A 20,621-nucleotide genomic window follows, 5' to 3' on the forward strand; every position below is an offset into this window, starting at 1 on the left:
TTTAATTATCTATAGAAGCGAAATTACAATGAACAATACCGTAATTATGGTTCTTTAATTACACAAGTTAGACACGAAGAACAATTTGGGAGATGACAGCAGATAAGTGAGCAGAAATAGGAGATCCCAGGAGGTAATTACCACAATTTGGGAGAGGACAGCAAACTCGATGAGGACAATGATTAACATTGTCGTGTGTGGCGAAGGAGGAGTCTTAACAAACACGACTAGCATAATCTCTCTTTATTATGCCCTTGAAAAGTGGTTGAATCTATCAAAATCATATCTGTATTAATATTATAGATTGGTTAACAAATTTCATGTTGTACAGGTATCCAGAAGATAAATATGATAGGACATGGGATCCTTGCAACAGTTATATTATTGGTTGTGAAACATGGAAATTTACAAGCAGTACTTTGGGAATCAAGACCACTCGTGGTGATGCTTATGAGGTCCCAGGCGTGGTCATGGGGACTGCAACTGTTGCTGCAGATAATTTTACATTGCAATATTCCTTGGGCTATGGCCTCAATTCGAGTGTTCAAACAACATTCTATATCTATTTGCACTTTGCTGATTTCGACTATTTAAGTGGGAATGGAAGTAGAATTTTTCAGGTGCGAGCAGATGGGGAACCCGATAGTGATAACATCAGTCCTGCATATCTACTGGCAACTCATGTCCATTTCGTCCATCGGCTAGCGTACCCAGGTTTATATGGTTATTTTAATCTGACAAGGGTGGCCGGTTCCACCCTTCCCCCCATCCTCAATGCTGCTGAGGTTTACATTCCTATTAATCTTTCGGTTTTGGCAACAGATGTAGCCGATGGTATGCTATCCCACCACTAATTTGGACATCCATTGCTCTAGTCCGGTCAATAACTTGTATCATCTGCTTGTTCTTTTTTTTCCCCCTCAAGATGAACTGTGTTTTTCTTATTAATTACCTGCACACTTTTGGAAGACTAACATGCAATGTGACCATTCATGCTTTCCCCCCATTTTATCGGTTTTCTGAAGGAAAAAAGTGTAGTATGTTATTGGCAGTGCATTATCCATTTCACTGGTGTCTTACCTGAACATATACAATAAGTTGTTTGCTTATTTAGCTGATTTGAAGTTTACATATTAAGTTGAAGACGAATATATTGTTTCTTTCCTTTATTTTGTTTTAGCATTGGTAAAATGAAGCAAATTTTCTGTCACTTTTGTTAAAATAATCAATCTATGGGAACTTACTTAGGGATCCAATAGGTCAACTTGGAGTGTACAATAAATCCAAAGACTTGATTATTGCAATAAAATGTTTGAGATATTATGCATAATTGTCAGTCCTATGTTCAGAGGATATGCATACTTTTCGGGAAAAAATGTTAATTATTCTTTTTTGAGTCCAAGCACTTGAACCATGCATTATCAGAAATCATAATTTATATTCTTCTGCGCTTTTACTTCTCGTGGTGATTTGACGTGTATGAGATGATAAACAAAAGTTAGATTGACAACAATATAAATGACTGAGACTGATAATATATAAAATGGCTGGGTTACCGTACAACAAGTGATGTATCTAATGGTTCTGATGTGCCTGTAAATATCATTTCAAGATAGTTATTCGTAAGCTAGGTTAAGCACAATTTGGATTTTAATATCAATGGTAAGATCATACATACATCTAAACCAAATCATATAAGGTGTGGCTGTAGGTGTGCTCACGCATGTGAAACATTTTTCCGGGCAGAGCTGTGTCAAAATGCTTCATGGAGCCCATTTACTATTTCGAAATGAATATTAAAATTTGTTTCGAGGGGGCTACAATAATCATCTATAAGGCATGCATCCAATTACATGCCAACCTTGGATTTTTTTCACAATAGATTGAATTCAGTGTGGTGGACCATGATTGATCTGTACCGAAGCTATCTCTTTACCGAAGTAAATAAGAATTTCTCTCTGCATAGCATATCAGACATTGGCTTAACCTGTAAAATTAACAGTTGATGCTATGATGGGGATAAAGAAATTATATCAGGTGAAGATATGGTAGGGTGATCCTTGTGCTCCACAGCAATTCATTTGGAGTGGAGTAAATTGCACCTACTCAAGCTCTGGTACCCCAAGAGTCACCTCATTGTAAGCTCCAAGATTTGGTTGTTTTAAAAGACATCAATAAAAAGCACTGATTCTGATGTAATGATTTCTACTTTATTTTCTTTTGCAGAAACCTCTCTTATCATGGGTTGAATGGTGCTGTACCAAATGCTTTGGCTAATCTGAAGGCCCTTAACTATTTGTAAGTTTCTAAATTTATCGTCAGAGGCTGCTGGCTAGCAACATCATGCAGACAACTTGAGAACAATTTGTAGATGTTGCATGAAATTGACTTGTTACCCTTTTACCTGTGTATTTTATTCATTTCTAATCTCCTTTTTCTAACTCCATAACCAAAAGGCTTTTGTTTTTTCATGTTAGTTGCCAAAATCAGGAATGCAGATGGACCAGTTTACAACCCAAAGCATTAGCTTGGGGTTTTCTTTAACCACATCCTATAACATCCAAACTGAACTAATATGGCTTTACTCATGCAATCTGGTTTCAAAGGACCAAAGTTATAGAGATCAACATGTAGCTACTTTTTTTTTTAATGAAATTTCTTATGAAAACATATCAATAACTAATGTAATCCATGTATTTTGTCTCAGGGACTTGTCAAACAATGATTTAAGAGGCCCAATACCGCCCTCTTTAGAAGAATTGACATCACTCACTGTGCTGTAAGAAGAGATTTTTCTCTCTTACACAATTCACTTGGTGCATGCTTTTTCAATATCGTAAACTTCGACTTTGTCATGCGCATGCTTCAGGCCTTCTTTCTCCACATATTATATGCTAATGGATGAGCAATATCAAACTTTTTGCAGAATTTTGTCAAATAACCGACTCAATAGGCCTATTCCAGCTTCTTTCTGTGATGGACAATCAAAAGGATTGCTTGAGTTGAGGTTTGTGCTGTAGTCTAACATCCCAAATCTTCCCACAATTCCTTCTACCTAATACTAATATCTTATGAACTTTATGTTCTGCAAAGAGTGGACAACAATCCGGATATATGTCTCTGTCATAGTACATGTCAAATTGGCAGCGAAGGAAGGAAGCTTGCTACAGTCACCATTGTGCTGATCTCTGTCGTCCCAGCGCTGATTATACTGCTGCTCCTATCATTGCTTTTATTCTTCTTGAGGAGAAAAAAATCTACAACAAAATTATGTAAGTGGTTTTAAGCAAGTAATAGCTTATAAACATACAATTATGTTGTATAATGTCCTTTTCTTCTTCAACGAAAGGCAATGTTAGAAGTGAGATAGAACTCTTACCTGTATAAATAATATCAGGACATGTCTTCTCTGATATCATAGAGAAAAGTAACTTCTTTTATTGCTGAAAAGATTTTTTTTTTCTTTTATCTAGGGTAACAAAAGTGAGACTCGTAAAGCAAGGATTTCTAGCTTGGTTACTGTATCTGCCGTAGATGTTAGCATCCAAACAACATCTTTATCTAAATATTTTTATGGTTTAGTTGGAGCGAACAGCTAAAACAGATGTAAGCTTACGGTTGATACCACACACTACTTCAAGGGAAGTTTCTATTCCATAAGACCATTCATTATGATGAACATTCCCAACTCTGATTTGGGGTGTAATTATGCTGATCTTTTTCAATTCTAGTCTTGTCTAAATTCTGCCTGAGATTAAAATTTTGATAAAGCTAAGTTCTTTATCAAATAGATCAAGATTAAATGAGTCAATTTTTAAGCCATGTGTAATACAAACTTATAAACAACTAGTGGGTTGATAAATAATAATTTATTATCTATCATTCTACCAAAGCTTGACAAACCTTGTATATAAGTGTGATTGCCTAAAATTAAGTCAGTTAATTTTTGGCTAACTTTTTCACCTTTGTATTTGTAAAGTATGTTTTAGGCTCATCAATGTTCTTTACGCTCATTATTATAGAGTCTGTTTTAGAATTATCTACACAACTTTTCTAAATTAATTACATGATCCTGGACATATTTAACATACAGACAATGGAAAGTGATCATTAGTAGGTATATGAGTTATTATGAATCATAGCTCATGAAATTTCTCTCTGGAGGTTACAAGTGACTTGCGGATGCATGTTTTGGAATTCTGTACTAGCAACTTCACCTTCATTACAATGAGAAGCAGTGTTAACAGAACTCTTTTTTGTTTCTTTTAATGAAATAATAGCACCGCCAATTCAAGACACGCTTGCTATACCCGAAACCCGTAGATTTACATATGATGAATCGAAGGCCATCACCAACAATTTTGATCTTGTACTTGAAAAGGGGGGGTTTGGGAATGTTTACCATGGTCGATTGCATGATGGCACTGAAGCTGCAGTAAAACTTTTGCACTCACATCGGATGGTCAAAGGGACATCATCTGAGGAGTCCATGTCTACAAATTCTGGCTCTAGATCACATGGGCTGAAAGAGTTTCAAGCCGAGGTATGCAATCTATATGAATGCATTTTGGTGGACTAGCATTTTAATGAACAAATAGGTTATGGATGAAATTAAGTATATATCTTCCTCTTTGGGTTGCAGGCTCTTCTTTTATCGAGGGTCCATCACAGGAACTTAGTGTCTTTGATCGGGTACTGTAGAGACAGCAATCAACTTGGACTTGTTTATGAATATGCTGCTCGTGGAAGTCTTAGAGATCATCTTTCAGGTAAAAAAGATGTTGAATAGTATTCTATGATCTGAGCTACTGCATGCTTGGAGAAGATTGAATCCAGTTTAAGTTGCTTTACACGAAAATGTTGTATCTTTCGACAGTATATTTCTCATTCTCCACCTAGAATTTCTCTCTCTTTCCTTTGTCATACATTATCATTGGATTGAATTAATGCAATTGATAAGATATTATCATGTTAGTTTTTTTTTTTTCTTCTATCAAAAACAGTACCCTGATCATTATTTGTCAAGATCCTGGAGCTTAGTGTAACTGACTTATCCAGTACAATTTTTCATTTTTAATAAACATTTTAGATTCTTAACTGCACCTTCTTTTCTATAGATAAAATGTTCTTTACTGTATCTGAGACATATTCAGAATCTTTATTGCATTGTCAAATTCATCTGGTCCTTACAGAACTGTGCAACATAATATTCTTGAGTTAATTTTACGTTATGCTGAATTGATGGAGTTCAGTTTACAGATAAAACTGAAAATAGCCAAACATTGAGTTGGAGAGAACGAATTCGGATAGCAGTGGAAGCCGCACAAGGTGATCTTTCAATTGATATTGCTTTTTATATATCTATCTTTTCAATTTCTCACTTTCTCTTCCACTGAACAATTTATGAACAGGTCTGGAGTATCTACACAAGGGATGTGTGCCACCTATAATCCATAGAGATGTGAAGACTAACAATATCCTCTTAACATATGACTTCGAGGCAAAGGTAGCAGATTTTGGGCTGTCAAAGCCTTTCCTGACCGATGCCCAGACTCACGTATCTACTGATGTTGTGGCTGGCACTCCAGGATACATAGATCCCGAGTATGTTTTCTACTTCACAGAAGTTTGCCAGAAAATAATATTTGCAGTGTGAATTGCTCAGGATTTCCTTGATTGCCTCTCTACTGACAAGTCGGTTTAATTTGTTTTATAGAGAAGAGAATCTAAGAATTACTTTGGCAACTAAATGAAAAAGAGAATGATGTAGAATCACAATGAGAAGAAATCACAAAAAAAAACTTCTTTTTCGAAATGTGATGCAGATTTCTTTCTCAGCTAACTTTACAAGAGGAGAGGAGAATCACGAACAATTGTTGGACCTTTCTGGGATGGTTATTTTTGCCCCTTTTACATCTATAAAATATTCATAGGAATCATGTTAAATTAATGTATGAGTCAAAGTCAAAACAATATTCAATCTTCTTAGTTTCTTCTCCAAAAGTATCATACTAGTTACCAAGTACTACATTGATACATTTCTTTTTTCAGGTACTCTGCTACCTTCCAGCTGACTGAAAAAGGTGATGTATATTAGTTGTTCTGGAACTGGTTACAGGCCTATCAGCTGTGTTGGAGCAACAAAAAAAGGTGTTACTTAGTTGAATGGATACGATCTGTTAGGATCGAATCGATACTAACTGGGGTTGAATTAGTGCTTTTGAAAAAACAACGTCGATTTATAATAAAAAAAAACAAAAAACTGTATCAATGAAATTGTATCAGAAATGATATCGAAAGTGTATTTAACTTTGAGCAAATGTGATAAGCAATTAAAACAGAAAACAATAATATCAAAGAGTAGAAAGAGTGCACATCAAGTTTATAGTGGTTTACGTCTAATTTTGATTCCTCCTCCGTCAAAGCTATTGGCTTCCACTATTTATCTTCTTTTAACATATGAAAACCAATTACCCTCTTACAACTCTTATCTCATTTTCACTGGTTTACGAGATAATCTTTATAATTCTCTTATCCTTCTCTCAAATTGAATTTAAAACATAAAGCTAGAGAAAGGGAACTCTTAAGGAATTATAACAGTATTTTTACATAATTTTGTTCTCAGTTTTTGTATTAATTGAAAGGGATGAGTGAGATATTTATAGGCTCCAAATGGATTCAAATTTGAAGTAAAAAATAGTCTCATCCCAAGTCTTTAGGGTACTAGCAGTACAACCGCCAATACTATCTGACACTAGGTGGTACCACCGCCCAGTCTAGCGATACCACCACCTGACAGCCTCAGAGAATGGGTCTTGGAGACTGAGCCTCTGACGATTCCACTACCTAATCTAGCAATATCATCGCCTGACCCGACTTTTGGGTCATTGAATGAGCCTCCGAATGAGCCCAACTTAGCCCTAGATCAGGTTCAATGGGCCCTTAATTAAGTTGGTATAGTTTCACTATAAACCAACTTAATTACACTATAAACTACTTCAATCAAGATATAATTAATTACAAAGCATGAATCTGGTATGTCATTGGTTTGTCCAGTGTTTCATCTATCCTTCGTCGCATCGTCCTCTCGTTCAATGTATTACCCAATTAACATATTGACCTCTGCAACATTTAAAAGATATTGATTTCTATAAACTCCATACTTCTTCTAGTGTAATATTACTAATTCACCTTGTTGAAAACCTGTTAAGCAAATAAATTGCACAAGCAAGAGCATCTCCCCAAAATTCTTTAGGAATTCTTCTTTTCTTCATGTATCATACTATAATATGTATAGCCTTATTTTTTCTTTCTAAGATACTATTTTGTTGAAGCATGCATGATACGGTGAATTGATGTAAAATTCTATTATTTCTATAAAAAACTTTTAAATTTCTTTAATATTCGTCATCCCTGTTTATTTTTAAACATTTAATGTTATAAGCACTTTGATTTTCAATCAAATTCTTAAATTCTATGAATTTGCTTAAATTTTTTTTTCCTTTAACATTAAACCTAAGTTTTGCCACTATTGTCATAAGTAAAAGTAAAAAAAATACATACTTCCTATAAGTGATACTAGATTGATAGGGCCACAAACATCTAAGTGCATTAGATCAAGTCGTTGTCATGTTCTTTTTGTTCTTCTTAATTTGAAAGTATTTCTTTCTTGCTTGTCGATGACATATACTTCACATAACTTTGATGGGCTATCAATTTCATAATATTATTGTCACCATATTGTACTTGAAGTTTCAAAGTCTTAAATTTAAGTAAGTATATCTAAGATACCATAATGTAGAAGTGGTTTCAATATCAGTTTTAAAATCATTTGACCAATCAAATATGCATAAATGTAAAGGAAACATTTTGTTCTTCACCATTTTCACATCTGAGTAGTTGCCCTAAGCTCACAATATTATTTTATATATTAGGAACATAATAAACATTTGAAACATATATTTTTTTATCATTATTAAATCTAAGAAAAATTTTACCTTTGTCTTTTACTAATCTTTGAGATAGGTCACCAAATGTAATGTTCTTGGAATTACTTGTATCCATTTATGAAAATGGTTCTTTGATGCCACACAAGTGATTTGAAGCTCCTATATCTAGATACTAGGTTATAAACTGATCTTCCTTCAAATTTTTACAAGTTATTAACAAAACTTGATTTTGGTTCTTTTCTTTCTCAACAAAACTTCATACTATGTCATAGATTAATTTTTCTTCAAATTATTATAATAAGTCATTAGGAGTATGTCCATGCCTTTTGTAAACATAGCATTGAATTTCAGACCTTTTAGAATTTTTATCATGTCCACGGCCTCGGTCACATCCTCAACCATAACCTTAGCCTTTTCGACTAAATTTTTTTCTATCACCTTCATTGTTTTGAGATTTTTAATTGGTATGATTTCTGTAACTTCTTCCTCTTTGTCAATGATCTTTTTCTCTTCGAGATTTTAATTTACATTTATTTTCAAGAGTAAACGTTTATAGTGTTTACTATATATATTTTTCTTCTCTTTTTGTAAGTCTTTATTTAAGTTTTTCTCTCAATCTCTCTCTCCCTTAATCCCCTAATCCATCAATCTAGGTGGTCCTGTGAAAAGATAGGAAGAGAGGAGAAGGATTTAGTTCTTTTTGCAGATCCTTGCAGATTGATATTTTAGATCCGATGATGGAGCGTTTGTAGATCATATAAGGTTTATTTCTTCTGAACAACAATAAAGGTATGCATCGTAATATTGTTAGATCCAATTTATTTGATTTCAATCTTGGTATAAAAGTTTTTCGCATTATAGATAGCATGATTACAGATTTTATGCTATCATATGAAGCACGCGCGTCCATGATATTGTTTGACGTCTTTCCTAGACAAAAAAGTTCTACCAAGAGGGGGAATACAATACTCTTTTAGCCTCTAGAAAACATATTACGCTGCAGATGAGGCACTTTCTGTCCTAAAATTGTCATTATGACAATCCAAGCTTCAACCAACGCATGCAAGTTTTTTTAAGATTATACACTAAATTATGCTTGATGTGCTGCTTAAGATTTGAGAGAGCCAATATTCACTTGAAAGAAAAAGATAAAATGATAGATGTTATTCGCAAGTCAAATTGTAGTTTGTTTGGCGCATCCTTATGTTCATAAGAAGAAGAAGACCAATCTACGGATGAATAAAAAGTAATACTAAAAGAATATTCATTTGTAAGATGATGTGTGAAAGGAGGACCAAAACACTCTCATAGTGTTAAGGATTGATATATATATATATATATATATATATATATATATATATATATATATATATATATATATATATATATATATATATATATATATATATATATATATATATATATATATATATATATATATATATATATATATATCATTTAATGAGTCCAAAAAAAATTTTAAAAAAGAAAGATTTGAGCCTTGGCAGCCATGGTTAAACAGTAGTTTGATTGAATGAATTAAAAGAAAAAGATTTAGAGAAAGTGAAAGCTTAGTTATACTGATTCATAATTAGTGAATGATAATCTTTGCATTAAAATAAAATATATCCACTTATGTTTTTGTTATACAAATGTTTTCAAAGATTATATTATCTTATGTGCTTGTTATGCTAAAAGTGATGATTTGAAAAGCATGTTTACTTTTTATTTAAGAATAAAAGAGGGTTTGGCATTTATGTATAGTTTTCTACAATGCATTTATGATAAGTTTTGCTAGTATATGAGTTTTGGTGCTTACTAAGTTGTGTTTGCTCATATGCTTGTTGTTAAAATTTTTCAGATGCCTACGAGTAGATTGAATTTGGTTATGCATCGAGGAAATAAATTAAATCGTTTATGATTCAAACTCTTGAGACTTGTGATGTAATAATCTATTAATGGGATGTCTTTGGTAAACTTATTTGTATTTGAGAGCTCAATATATCGTTGCTGTTACATGTGGACATTATTGATGTATCTATTTTGTATTGCACATATATTTGGATTTAATAGGTCTATGTGATTGGAGGTGTTGGAACTCAAAAAAGAAGGTGCTGTAATATTTGAGGTAGTTATAAAATAGAAATTCTTTAATAGTATTTTTGTTGGCATCTGTTCACTTTCTGAGTTCATTGTTAGTTTCTCCTCCATGAATTAGCTGATATGTTTCAAGAAATCTATTTGATTCTCCTCCTTCAATTACTTGATGTGATTTTGAGCTTAGGCTAAAAGTTTCTGGGATTCGAAATACTATATATAATGACATATCGGTACTCATCTTTCTTAATCGTTTTAGAATTATTATTTAGTAGTTCAGATTTTTTCTAATAAACCTATTATCATTAATTTTTTCTATTTAAAATGATTTGACAACATTCGCCTATCTCTATAGAGAAATTAAATTTTTCATTATATAAAATCAATTAAAGACTTGGGTCATCTCAAGCACAACTCTCCTTTTATATTTATATTTATATACTCCTTCAATATGATTCTAATTTAATGGTAAGACGGTGACATCCCAATCCCTTCAATGCTCTATAATTTAACGGTAAGACTAATCCCAACTCCTTCAATACGCTACTCTATCTATATCAAGTCTTCCTAGTAAAACAAATATTAAGAGACTAGCAAAAAAAAATTAAAGTCATGCAAAATGCAAATGTTCTCTATCTCACTCCAAGTCATCAATTGAACATCCAACAAACAACAATCCTCTCTCTCTCTCTCTCTCTCTCTCTCTCTATGGACATATATGTATGGTGCTTGCTGAAGCAAAATTCTGCGGATGGCATCGATGAGTTGAGTTGCAGGGAGACGATGAGAAACTTCATCGTCGGAGTCTGCTTAGGTTGGTTGGCAGCAGCGATTCTGGTGAATGGTCAGCCAGGTACTTCGCTTGCGATGCGCATAGCTTTTTCTTGTTCTCGAACAGCACCCATTGCAAAGCATGCTTGTCACCATAGATCTCTCTCTCTGGTGGTTGCGTTCTCATGGTGACTCCATTTGAATTGCATCAATTGATGATGACCACAGATTTACAACTATATTTGATTCTTTTATTCTGTATATTCCTTCTCTTTTCTTCCATTCTTTCTTTCTTTCTTCTTATACTCAAGTCTCCTACGCTGCTGCTCCTCTTTTTGTCTTCTCTCCCAATTTTCTCCTTCTTTTTTTTCTCTCAACAATATATTACTAGATTATATATTATTAATTTAGATTTTGATTGTTCTACATGGAATAATCATTCCTAACCAACCATGATCTTAATCCAACCATTATAAAATTACATTGATGGTGTGCCTGATAAAACCTTCTGATTCTTAAATTAGTTTAGGAGTTGGAGGTCAAACAGAATTTAGATCTCAAAAAATATACTTGAGGAATCTTTCTATATTGAGATCTAAGATTATTATAATCAATAAAAAATAATAATAAATTTTCCTACTGAATTGATCATTACATGATGATACTGCATGTGTATATAATTATCTTATATATATATATATATATATGATTGAGGTATCATCAATGAACCATGAGATCGATGAAAATTTTAATTTTACATATAAAAACGAGGGTGACCTGATGACCTAAGATTCGATTTTTTTTTTTTTTTTTTTTGGGTTCCATCTTGCTAAGTGTGGTCTTGCCTTTCTACTTGTGCATGTCCCACATGGAAACAAGAGTTTATCTTTCGATTTAAATCATGTATGCTCATAAAAAATTGTACAAGCTTAAGTGTGTTTTTATAATTGTTATTATTATTATTATTATTATTGCTTTTGCCCTAGAGAAGAAGGAACTTTAATGACCATGACGTGTCCATTCAGGCTGCAACGACTTGGACCTGCAAAGTCTTTGCAAGTCTGATGAGAGGAAGAGGATGCAACCATTTTTATCCTATCTTATGTTGTTACATGATGCTATGTTGAAAATATCAGTATAAAAATTATTTTTATTAGTTAAATCTACTAAGAGAAATTTAAGAACACCCAAATGTTTTCCTATGTGTATCTCTATCATCAAGATATTAGATTTATGATATATTTACAGAAATAAATTCTAATTTACTAAAAAAATTATTTTTTCTATTTAGAACTCTAATCTAAATTCTAATTTACCGCAAGTCTAAGTCTTCTTGGCCAACGACGTGTAGAAAAAGAATCCATGGAATACAGCTTAGGGATGTGAGGTTTCTCACCGCTCATCTTCGTCTGTCAAACAGTGCTTATCCCATTGATTGAGAACGATGCTATCGGTTTCCAAAATTCTATCTAACCATAAAGTTTAATTTATTATTCCAACCACACATAGAAAGCAAGCTGAGTGAGCTATGCCCAATTTATATATCATGGATAATGGGTACTACACATAGCATGCACCTCCACCTTCATCCTGTTCTTCTGACTGTGGCGGCTTGGAGTAGGTAGTTCGGTAGGGAGGGAGATCAAACTGCGCGCCATGGGTTTCCCTTTACGCTTCTTATCATCATTGTCGTTGTGCCTCTTGGCCCTCCTCCTCCACCGGGCCACGGTGACAAGTGGGTGTTTCAGCATGGAGAGGGAGGCACTGTTGGACTTCAAAGCCGGCATCCACGACACCCATAACCGGCTATCTTCTTGGACGGGCCACCACTGTTGCACATGGAAGGGAGTGACCTGCGACACCACCACTGGCCACGTCGTCATGCTCGACCTCCGAAACACAAATACTACAGATGATTGGGCATTACGCGGTGAGGGGATGATGAACTCGTCATTGCTTGCGTTATCTCATCTGATGCACTTGGATCTTAGCTTCAATGATTTCAGCGGGATCCGCATGCCGGAATTCATCGGCTCCTTCAAGAAACTGAGATACCTCAATCTATCTTCTACAAAATTCATGGGAGGAATACCTGCTCGGCTGGGGAACCTTTCGAGCCTCTACGTTCTTGATCTAAGCGATGCTTTAGATTTTACATCCCTAGACAACCTCGACTGGCTCTCCCATCTTACCTCCCTGAAGAACCTGGACTTGAGCTGGTTGAAGCTAACCGGTGCCCCAGATTGGTTCTCATCCGTGAACATGCTGCCATCCCTCCAAGTGTTAAGTATGTCTTACGTTGGTCTCGATACCATCCCAGCTTCTGTTGTCCATGTCAACTTCACCTCCTCTCTTACCGTCCTTGATCTCTCCTTCAATAATTTCAACTCCATCTTACCCAAATGGTTGGGGAATATTAGTAGTCTTACCCATCTTGATCTCCATTACTCTGGGTTCTATGGCGTTATTCCCGATACAATTGGAGACTTGGGCTCTCTTACTTTTCTTGATCTAGGAGGCAATCAACTCGAGGGTATCGTACCGAAATCCATGGTTGATCTCCGTAGACTGAAAGAATTACATATGCCGAGCAACCAATTGACAGGAAATTTGGGTGGTTGGCTGGAGCAAATGACGAATCTCATCATTTTGGATCTCCGATCTAATTTATTCAACGGTTCCGTGCCTTCCTCCTCCATCGGTAAGCTGTCTAATATCACTGAATTGTATCTCGGTGGAAATTCTCTTGAAGGTGTTATTTCACAAGTTCATTTTGAGAATCTTACAAGATTGCGACTGTTGGACTTGTATGGCAACTCCATCACCATATCAATTGGGCAGAGTTGGGTCCCCCCTTTCCAACTCAGATATGTAGATTTAACCAAATGTCAGTTGGGACCTCAATTTCCAGAATGGTTGCAGTTTCAAACACAGATCCAAGAATTACATTTGGCAGACTGTAAAATTGCAGGGACAATGCCCGCTTGGTTTGGGAATATTTCATCTTCTACCATCACATATTTAGACCTTTCCAACAACCAAATAGGAGGGAAGCTGCCATCTTCTTTCAAGTTCACCTAGTTGGAAACATTATCTTTGGACTCCAACAGATTTGAAGGTCCATTGCCAACGATGCTACCGTCTACACTTCAAACTCTATACCTCTCCGATAATTCCTTTACAGGGCAATTGCCGATATGGCCCCATGTTCAATCAGTGGCACTCTCGGATAATATGCTTGATGGTGGCTTATCTTCATCAATCTGCCAATGGAAATATCTTCAATACCTTGACCTTTCGAACAACAAATTATTTGGTGAGATACCAAAAGGAATTGGAGACCTTACAGGACTCAATAACTTAAATTTATCAAGAAATCATTTACAAGGAAAAATCCCTTTGGAGATAGGAGGAATGGAATCATTAGAATCCCTTGATCTATCGATAAATGATCTTTCTGGTAGCATTCCTGAGAGCTTATCGACTTTATATTCCTTGAGCTACTTGAATTTATCATATAATAATCTTTCGGGAAGGATACCAACTGGTTATCAACTCCAAACACTCAATGATCCATCCATTTACATGGGCAATGCCGACTTATGTGGACCACCAATTTTCAAAAATTGTTTTATACAAGAGTACAAAAAGGAGATTTCCGAATGGTTATGGTTTTATATCAGCATAGTACTAGGATATGTGATGAGATTTTGGACCTTTTGTGGTATTCTCTTCCTCAAAGAAGCATGGAGGCATGCTTATTTCCATATGATTGATGATATGTATGATTGGGTTTGGGTGCAATGTCAATTAATTCTTCCACGATTGTTTGGACGTTAATCCTAAAATTTCAAGTGTGGATGATCCCAGGCTTTATGGTAGATGGGGAGAAGATATGCCATCTCTCTACTTTATATTTATATGATATTTTGGATTTGTAGATACTGATTGTGATTAATGAAAAAAGAATTTGTGTTGTTGATATAAGAAAAGACGGGCTTACAGTCTTTGATATTATAACTATATTTATGGTGTTTGAAAATAGGTATTGATCAATTTATATGTAATGTGGTTGCTAACTGTCTTCTTCTATTTGTTGGGTCCAACCTGCTTGGACAATTGGGCCTATTGAGCCCAAATCAGTAATTAAGAGAGAAAGGGTAAAATTGGGCAGCGTGCAACGCGTGTGGGTGCGGCGCAGATCAGATGAGTGCATGCAGCGTGCGGCGGCGTGCAGAGAAAAGAGGAGAGAGAAATAGAGAGAGAAAGTAAGGTTTCTGAGTTTTCTGCTTGACGATCGGTGGTCAAACGTTGTCAGTTTCGGCTCAAATTTTATGTGGAGAATCCTTGCAGCAAACTCTACAATCCTAACGGTGTTGATCTGCAGTTTACTATCTCTAAGGTACTTTCCTGCGATATCCACTTTATAAAACCTAGAATTCTCTTTGGAGGAGATCCATCTATATGATATATGATGAAGATATGCTATTCTTGAGCCAAGATCTATGTTCTTGATGTTATTCTGATCCTCTAGTTATTCTAGAGAAGACCTACTGTAAACCTGTTATCATTATTATTGATAGTGGAAGTTTGAGGTGGACTACGATCCCGTGATTTTTCCCACATTGGGTTTTCCACGTAAAAAAGATTTGGTCTCACCGTGTGATTGATTATTTGCTCTATTATTTATGTTGTGTTGGTTGATATTTTCATTTGGATACCAAGTTAGTATTTTGATGAGGAACCCATTTTGATACACAAAGAGGGAAAGAATTATTCCGCATTAACAGGTTTCTTCCCAACAAGTGGTATCAGAGCAACAGGTTGTTTGGTGCTAGTTTTCTTGTGTGATTGAAATAGAGCAGTCAGATGGTATGATTAAATTGAACTCATCAAATTATTCTACTTGGAGGCGTCTGATGGAAGATTTGCTCTATTGCAAAGATTTGTATAAGCTTATTAAGGTTAAAGATAAACCTTCTATTATGGACGATGAAGAATAAAAAGTTCAACATAGAAAAGCTATTGCCTATATTAGAAGATGGATGGATATAAACTTGCATGAGCATATTTCAGATGAAACCAGAGCTGATGTTGTTTGGCAAAGGTTAGAAAACCTCTTTACGAAAAAGATAGTGGGAAATAAAATTTCTCTCCTCAGAAGGCTTGTAAATTTGAAGTATAAAGATGGTGGTAATATTATTGAGCACATAAGCCTATTTCAGAGTTTTGCAAACAAGTTGGTTGCTATGAAAATGAATATAGATGATGAGATGCAGGGATTATTACTTCTCAGCTCTTTACCAGAAAGTTGGGAAACGTATGTGGTGACTATTTATAACTTCACGCCAAAGGGGACTCTAACCATAGATATGGTTAAAGACAGTTTGCTAAATGAAGATGCCAGAAGGAAAGAAGAGGGTGAATCTTCTTCTGGTGCATTTGTTACTGAAAAACAAGAAAGACGTGGAAGAAATCATAGCAGAAATCCATATGGTTATAGAGGAAGATCCAAGTCTAGAAGAGATATCAAATGTTTTCACTGTAATAGGCCAGGTCACATGAAGAAAGAGTGTATGTTTTGGAAGCGAGAACAGAATGAAATGAAGAAAAATGAGAAAAAGACCAATACAATTACTGCTGAAGGTAATATCAATATTGTTTGTGATGAAGGTTGTGTTAGCCTTGTAGCTCAGGACAGTAATTGGGTAATTGACTCTGGTGCTTCATTTCATGTTACTTCTCATGGTGATTTCTTTAGATCTTACATTGTTGGTGATTTTGGTAATGTCAGAATGGGAAACAATGATATATCTAAGATTGTGGGTATTGGAGATATTTGCTTGGAGACCAGTATTGGGAGCAAATTAATACTCAAAGATATAAGGCATGTTCCAGATATTCGTCTTAACTTGATATTTACAGGTAGACTTGATGATGAGGGCTTTGCACATTATTTTGGTGAAAGTAAATGGAAACTCACTAAAGGTTCTCTGATTGTGGCAAAAGGAAAGAAGATTAACTCTTTTTATGTCATGGAAGCTAAGCTACACAAAGGAGAGATTAATGCAATTCGAAAAGGTGAAAGTATAGATCTTTGGCATAAGAGGCTTGGACATATCAGCGAGAAGGGACTTCAAACTCTTGCTAGAAAGCAGTTCTTACCAGAGTTGCAAGGTACATCTCTTAAATCTTGTGATCATTGCTTAGCTGGAAAAACACATAGAGTTGCATTTCAGACATATCCATCATCTAGAAGATCTGATGTTATTGATTTAGTTCATACTGATGTTTGTACTATGCAAACTAGAACTCTTGGAGGTGCTCTTTATTTTGTTACTTTTATTGATGACCATTCTAGAAAAGTTTGGGCTTTTGCTTTGAAATCTAAAGATCAGGTACTCGATGTTTTCAAATTCATGTCAATGTTAAAAGAGAAACTGGCAGAAAACTAAAGTGTATTCGATCAGATAATGGTGGCGAGTACAGGGGTCATTTTGAGAATTATTGCAGGTTTCATGGTATCAGGCTTGAGAAAACAGTTCCTAAAACTCCTCAGCAGAACGGTGTGGCAGAAAGGATGAACAGAACCATTGAAGAAAGGATTAGGTGTATGCTTTCCCACACCAAGTTACCAAAATCATTTTGGGGGGAGGCTATGAGAACTACAGTTGACCTGATAAATCTTTCTCCATCAGTTCCTCTGCAAGGTGGTGTTCCAGAGAGAGTATGGAGAGGAAAAGATATATCTTATAATCATTTGAGAGTCTTTGGGTGTAAAGCATTTGTTCATATTTCCAAAGATGAGAGGTCCAAGCTTGATAATAAGGCAAAAACATGTATCTTCTTGGGATATGGTCATGAAGAGTTTGGGTACAGATTATGAGATCTAGTGAACAAGAAGATTATTAGAAGCAGAGATGTTGTGTTTCTTGAAGACCAATTGTTTGATGATGGTAATAATGTTGAGAAGCCAGAAACCTCTGTTTATATTCCTTGGAGTTTGGGTCCAGTTCCTTCACCTGTAGTTCATGATGATCATGGGGGAGATAAACAAGAAGATTGTGGTGAGAATACTAGTGAAGAAATATTTTCTCCGGTTGTGAAAATGTCCTCTATCCGAGTTGTTCTTGGTTTGGCTGCCCGCTTGAATTTAGAAGTTGAGCAACTTGATGTAAAAACAACATTTCTTCATGGTGATTTAGAAGAAGAAATTTACATGGAGCAACCAGAAGGTTTCAAAGTCAAGGGAAAAGAAAATCTGGTATGTAAGCTGTCACATCCTGATTTTTTTTTTTTCCACACATATTTTCACATAGGCCAAATAAATAAACATCACTTTATTCATCATCTATAACCATTTATTACAATTCATTTATTCATCAAATTACAAATAGAAAAGTTAACTTCAAGAGTCATCCAAGTGGCTCTACCTAGCGGTAGAGGAAGGTTCGCTCTCCACTGGAATCCGATTTAGTACAAGAGGGAGGCTGCTTTGAAAATAAAAAACAAAGAAAATTCAGCAATGCTGAGTAGGAACCCCAAAAGTCAAATCAAAATGTATACATGATCAAAATTCAATCAATCATCCCATTGGCGTATATCAAATACCCGAAGGAGCACTCCCCCAACAGCGGATGGAGAGGCTTTATCCTACGGGATGAGTTTGTGTTCTCCCAACAGTGGATGGAGGCAAACTCATATCGCACTCCCAACAGCGGATGGAGTGGTATCCCACACCCACTAAAGTGGGGACACGTTCCTCCCAACAGCGGATGGAGGAACCGTCCAGCCGCCACGTCTGACGGCCCGTTAATCCCCGAAGGGAATCGCCCTACCTGCTCTCGGCAGGAATATAATCTCACACTAGTCATATCTATTTCGGGATGAAATAACATATTTAAAACGTCTCTTTCAAATATCATCAATATCAAATAATATAAATTAGTCATCAATTGACTTGAACTCTAGTTTAATCGATTCAATTGAACTCGATTTACTAGAGCCTAACTGAACTGATCTCTAATCCTTATTTAACTAGTCTGGAACCACCCTAGACTAGTATAATTTTGACTAGATTAAGTTCAATTTAGGTTAAACTAACTTGAATAAGTCAATCAATTCGGAATCACCCTGAATTGATCTAGACTAATCAAGTCTAGTTTAGTTCAATCAATATTTGGGCTCAAGTTCAACAATAATATTGGGCTAGATTGAGCCAGTCCATCTACTGGTCATGTGCATTATACATGATTGAGCATGTATTACATAAAACTGGCCCAGCTTTGGCCCATGGACTAGTCATAGCATATACCCATTAACAACATAAATAAAAACATAATAATGCATTAAAAGATAGATGAGGAGAAAAGCTTTAATACAAAGAAATAAAATTCTCAATTTGACTAGAAATCATAAGACATTAAAAGAGGGACTAGGAGATAAGTTTTAATACAAGGAAATAGCTTTCTAAATTCAAATAAAAATCATGTTTTCAACACATAAAATTTCAACATATTCTAGTCATATTTTAAATCATTCAGAATAATATATTTTAAATTTCAGATCAAAGAATATCAAAAAAAGGGATTTTAGATAACATATTCTAGTCTAACAAGATTTTAATCCAGATAAGATTAAAGATAAACTGTAATATAGAAAATATATCATATAAAACATATATCTTTTTAACATATTTAATTCTACAATAAAAACCTTAATCATGGGTCAAAGAATATTATGAAAATTTTAACTGATTATTTTAATATAAAAAATTTGACATTTAAAGAATTGATACACATTTTTCAAATTATAAAACTTTCAACATTTAAAGAATAAAAAAAAAAACTTTTAAGAAAGGTAGGGAAACCTACCTCTTGTCAACAGGGTGTAACTTCTCGTTCCTCCCGTTGCCAGGCTCGACTAGGTGAGGAATGAAGGAGAGAGATCCCTCCCCTTTAAATAGGAGAAGGTGAGCCTCTATTAAGAGAAATAAATTTTAATTTTTGTATTTATTTAATATAAATTATTTCCATTTAATATACTAACAAATATGATATCATCATATTTGGAACACTTACTAGTAATTTCCTTAATTCCTATCAACAAATAAGGAAGTAGATTAAGATTTCCTTAAATTATAATAATAAGGAAAGAAAATCAATTCCTAACTTAAATATTTGATGTGATTACATAAGCTTAGGAAAAGCTTATATGGACTCAAACAGGCACCTAGATAGTGGTACAAGAAGTTTGATTCCTTTATGATGAGCCAAGGGTATGATAGAACCACATCTGATCATTGTGTGTTTATGAAGAAATTTTCAGATGATGATTTTATTATTTTACTGCTATATGTTGATGATATGTTGATTGTTGCCCATGATGTTGGAAAAATTGAAAAGCTTAAAAGAGAGCTAAGTAAGTCTTTTGCCATGAAAGACTTGGGATCGGTGAAATAAATACTTGGCATGAAGATTCTTTGTGATAGGAAGAAAAGAAAGATTTGGCTATCTCAGGAGACTTACATTGAAAAGGTTATTGAAAGATTCAATATGAGTAAAGCCAAAGCAGTTTGTTCTCCACTTGTAGGTCATTTCAAGCTTAGTTCGAAACAATGTCCTACAAGTGAGAAAGAAAAAGAAGAAATATCCAGAGTGCCTTACTCATCTGCAGTAGGCAGTTTGATGTATGCTATGGTTTGTACTAGGCCAGATATAGCTCATGCAGTTGGAGTTGTTAGCCGATTTCTCTCAAATCCTGGAAAGGAACATTGGGCAGCAGTGAAATGAATATTAAGATATC

The 20,621-nt window shown here is 34.8% G+C and overlaps 2 protein-coding genes and 1 pseudogene across 2 annotated transcripts in view; all 3 read left to right on the top strand.

The window, feature by feature from the left end:
* The window catches only part of LOC135586277 (probable LRR receptor-like serine/threonine-protein kinase At4g29180), a 92,006-nt gene extending 87,552 nt beyond the window's left edge, over positions 1-4,454 (top strand). Inside the window, exons 4-7 of the mRNA XM_065179282.1 lie at positions 332-834; positions 2,003-2,138; positions 2,227-3,272; positions 4,281-4,454. Coding sequence (XP_065035354.1) covers positions 332-834; positions 2,003-2,052 — 553 coding nt within the window. The 3' untranslated portion in view covers positions 2,053-2,138; positions 2,227-3,272; positions 4,281-4,454. The remainder of the gene's footprint in view (positions 1-331; positions 835-2,002; positions 2,139-2,226; positions 3,273-4,280) is intronic.
* A 186-nt stretch (positions 4,455-4,640) lies between these two features.
* LOC135671264 (probable LRR receptor-like serine/threonine-protein kinase At1g51820) lies at positions 4,641-9,236 on the top strand (annotated as a pseudogene).
* A 1,499-nt stretch (positions 9,237-10,735) lies between these two features.
* The window catches only part of LOC135671254 (probable LRR receptor-like serine/threonine-protein kinase At1g05700), a 78,836-nt gene continuing 68,950 nt past the window's right edge, over positions 10,736-20,621 (top strand). The window contains exon 1 of the mRNA XM_065179275.1: positions 10,736-10,899. Coding sequence (XP_065035347.1) covers positions 10,755-10,899 — 145 coding nt within the window. The 5' untranslated portion in view covers positions 10,736-10,754. The remainder of the gene's footprint in view (positions 10,900-20,621) is intronic.

The sequence above is a fragment of the Musa acuminata genome, unplaced genomic scaffold (assembly GCF_036884655.1).
Source record: "Musa acuminata AAA Group cultivar baxijiao unplaced genomic scaffold, Cavendish_Baxijiao_AAA HiC_scaffold_1138, whole genome shotgun sequence".
In the NCBI taxonomy this organism is placed as follows: domain Eukaryota; kingdom Viridiplantae; phylum Streptophyta; class Magnoliopsida; order Zingiberales; family Musaceae; genus Musa; species Musa acuminata.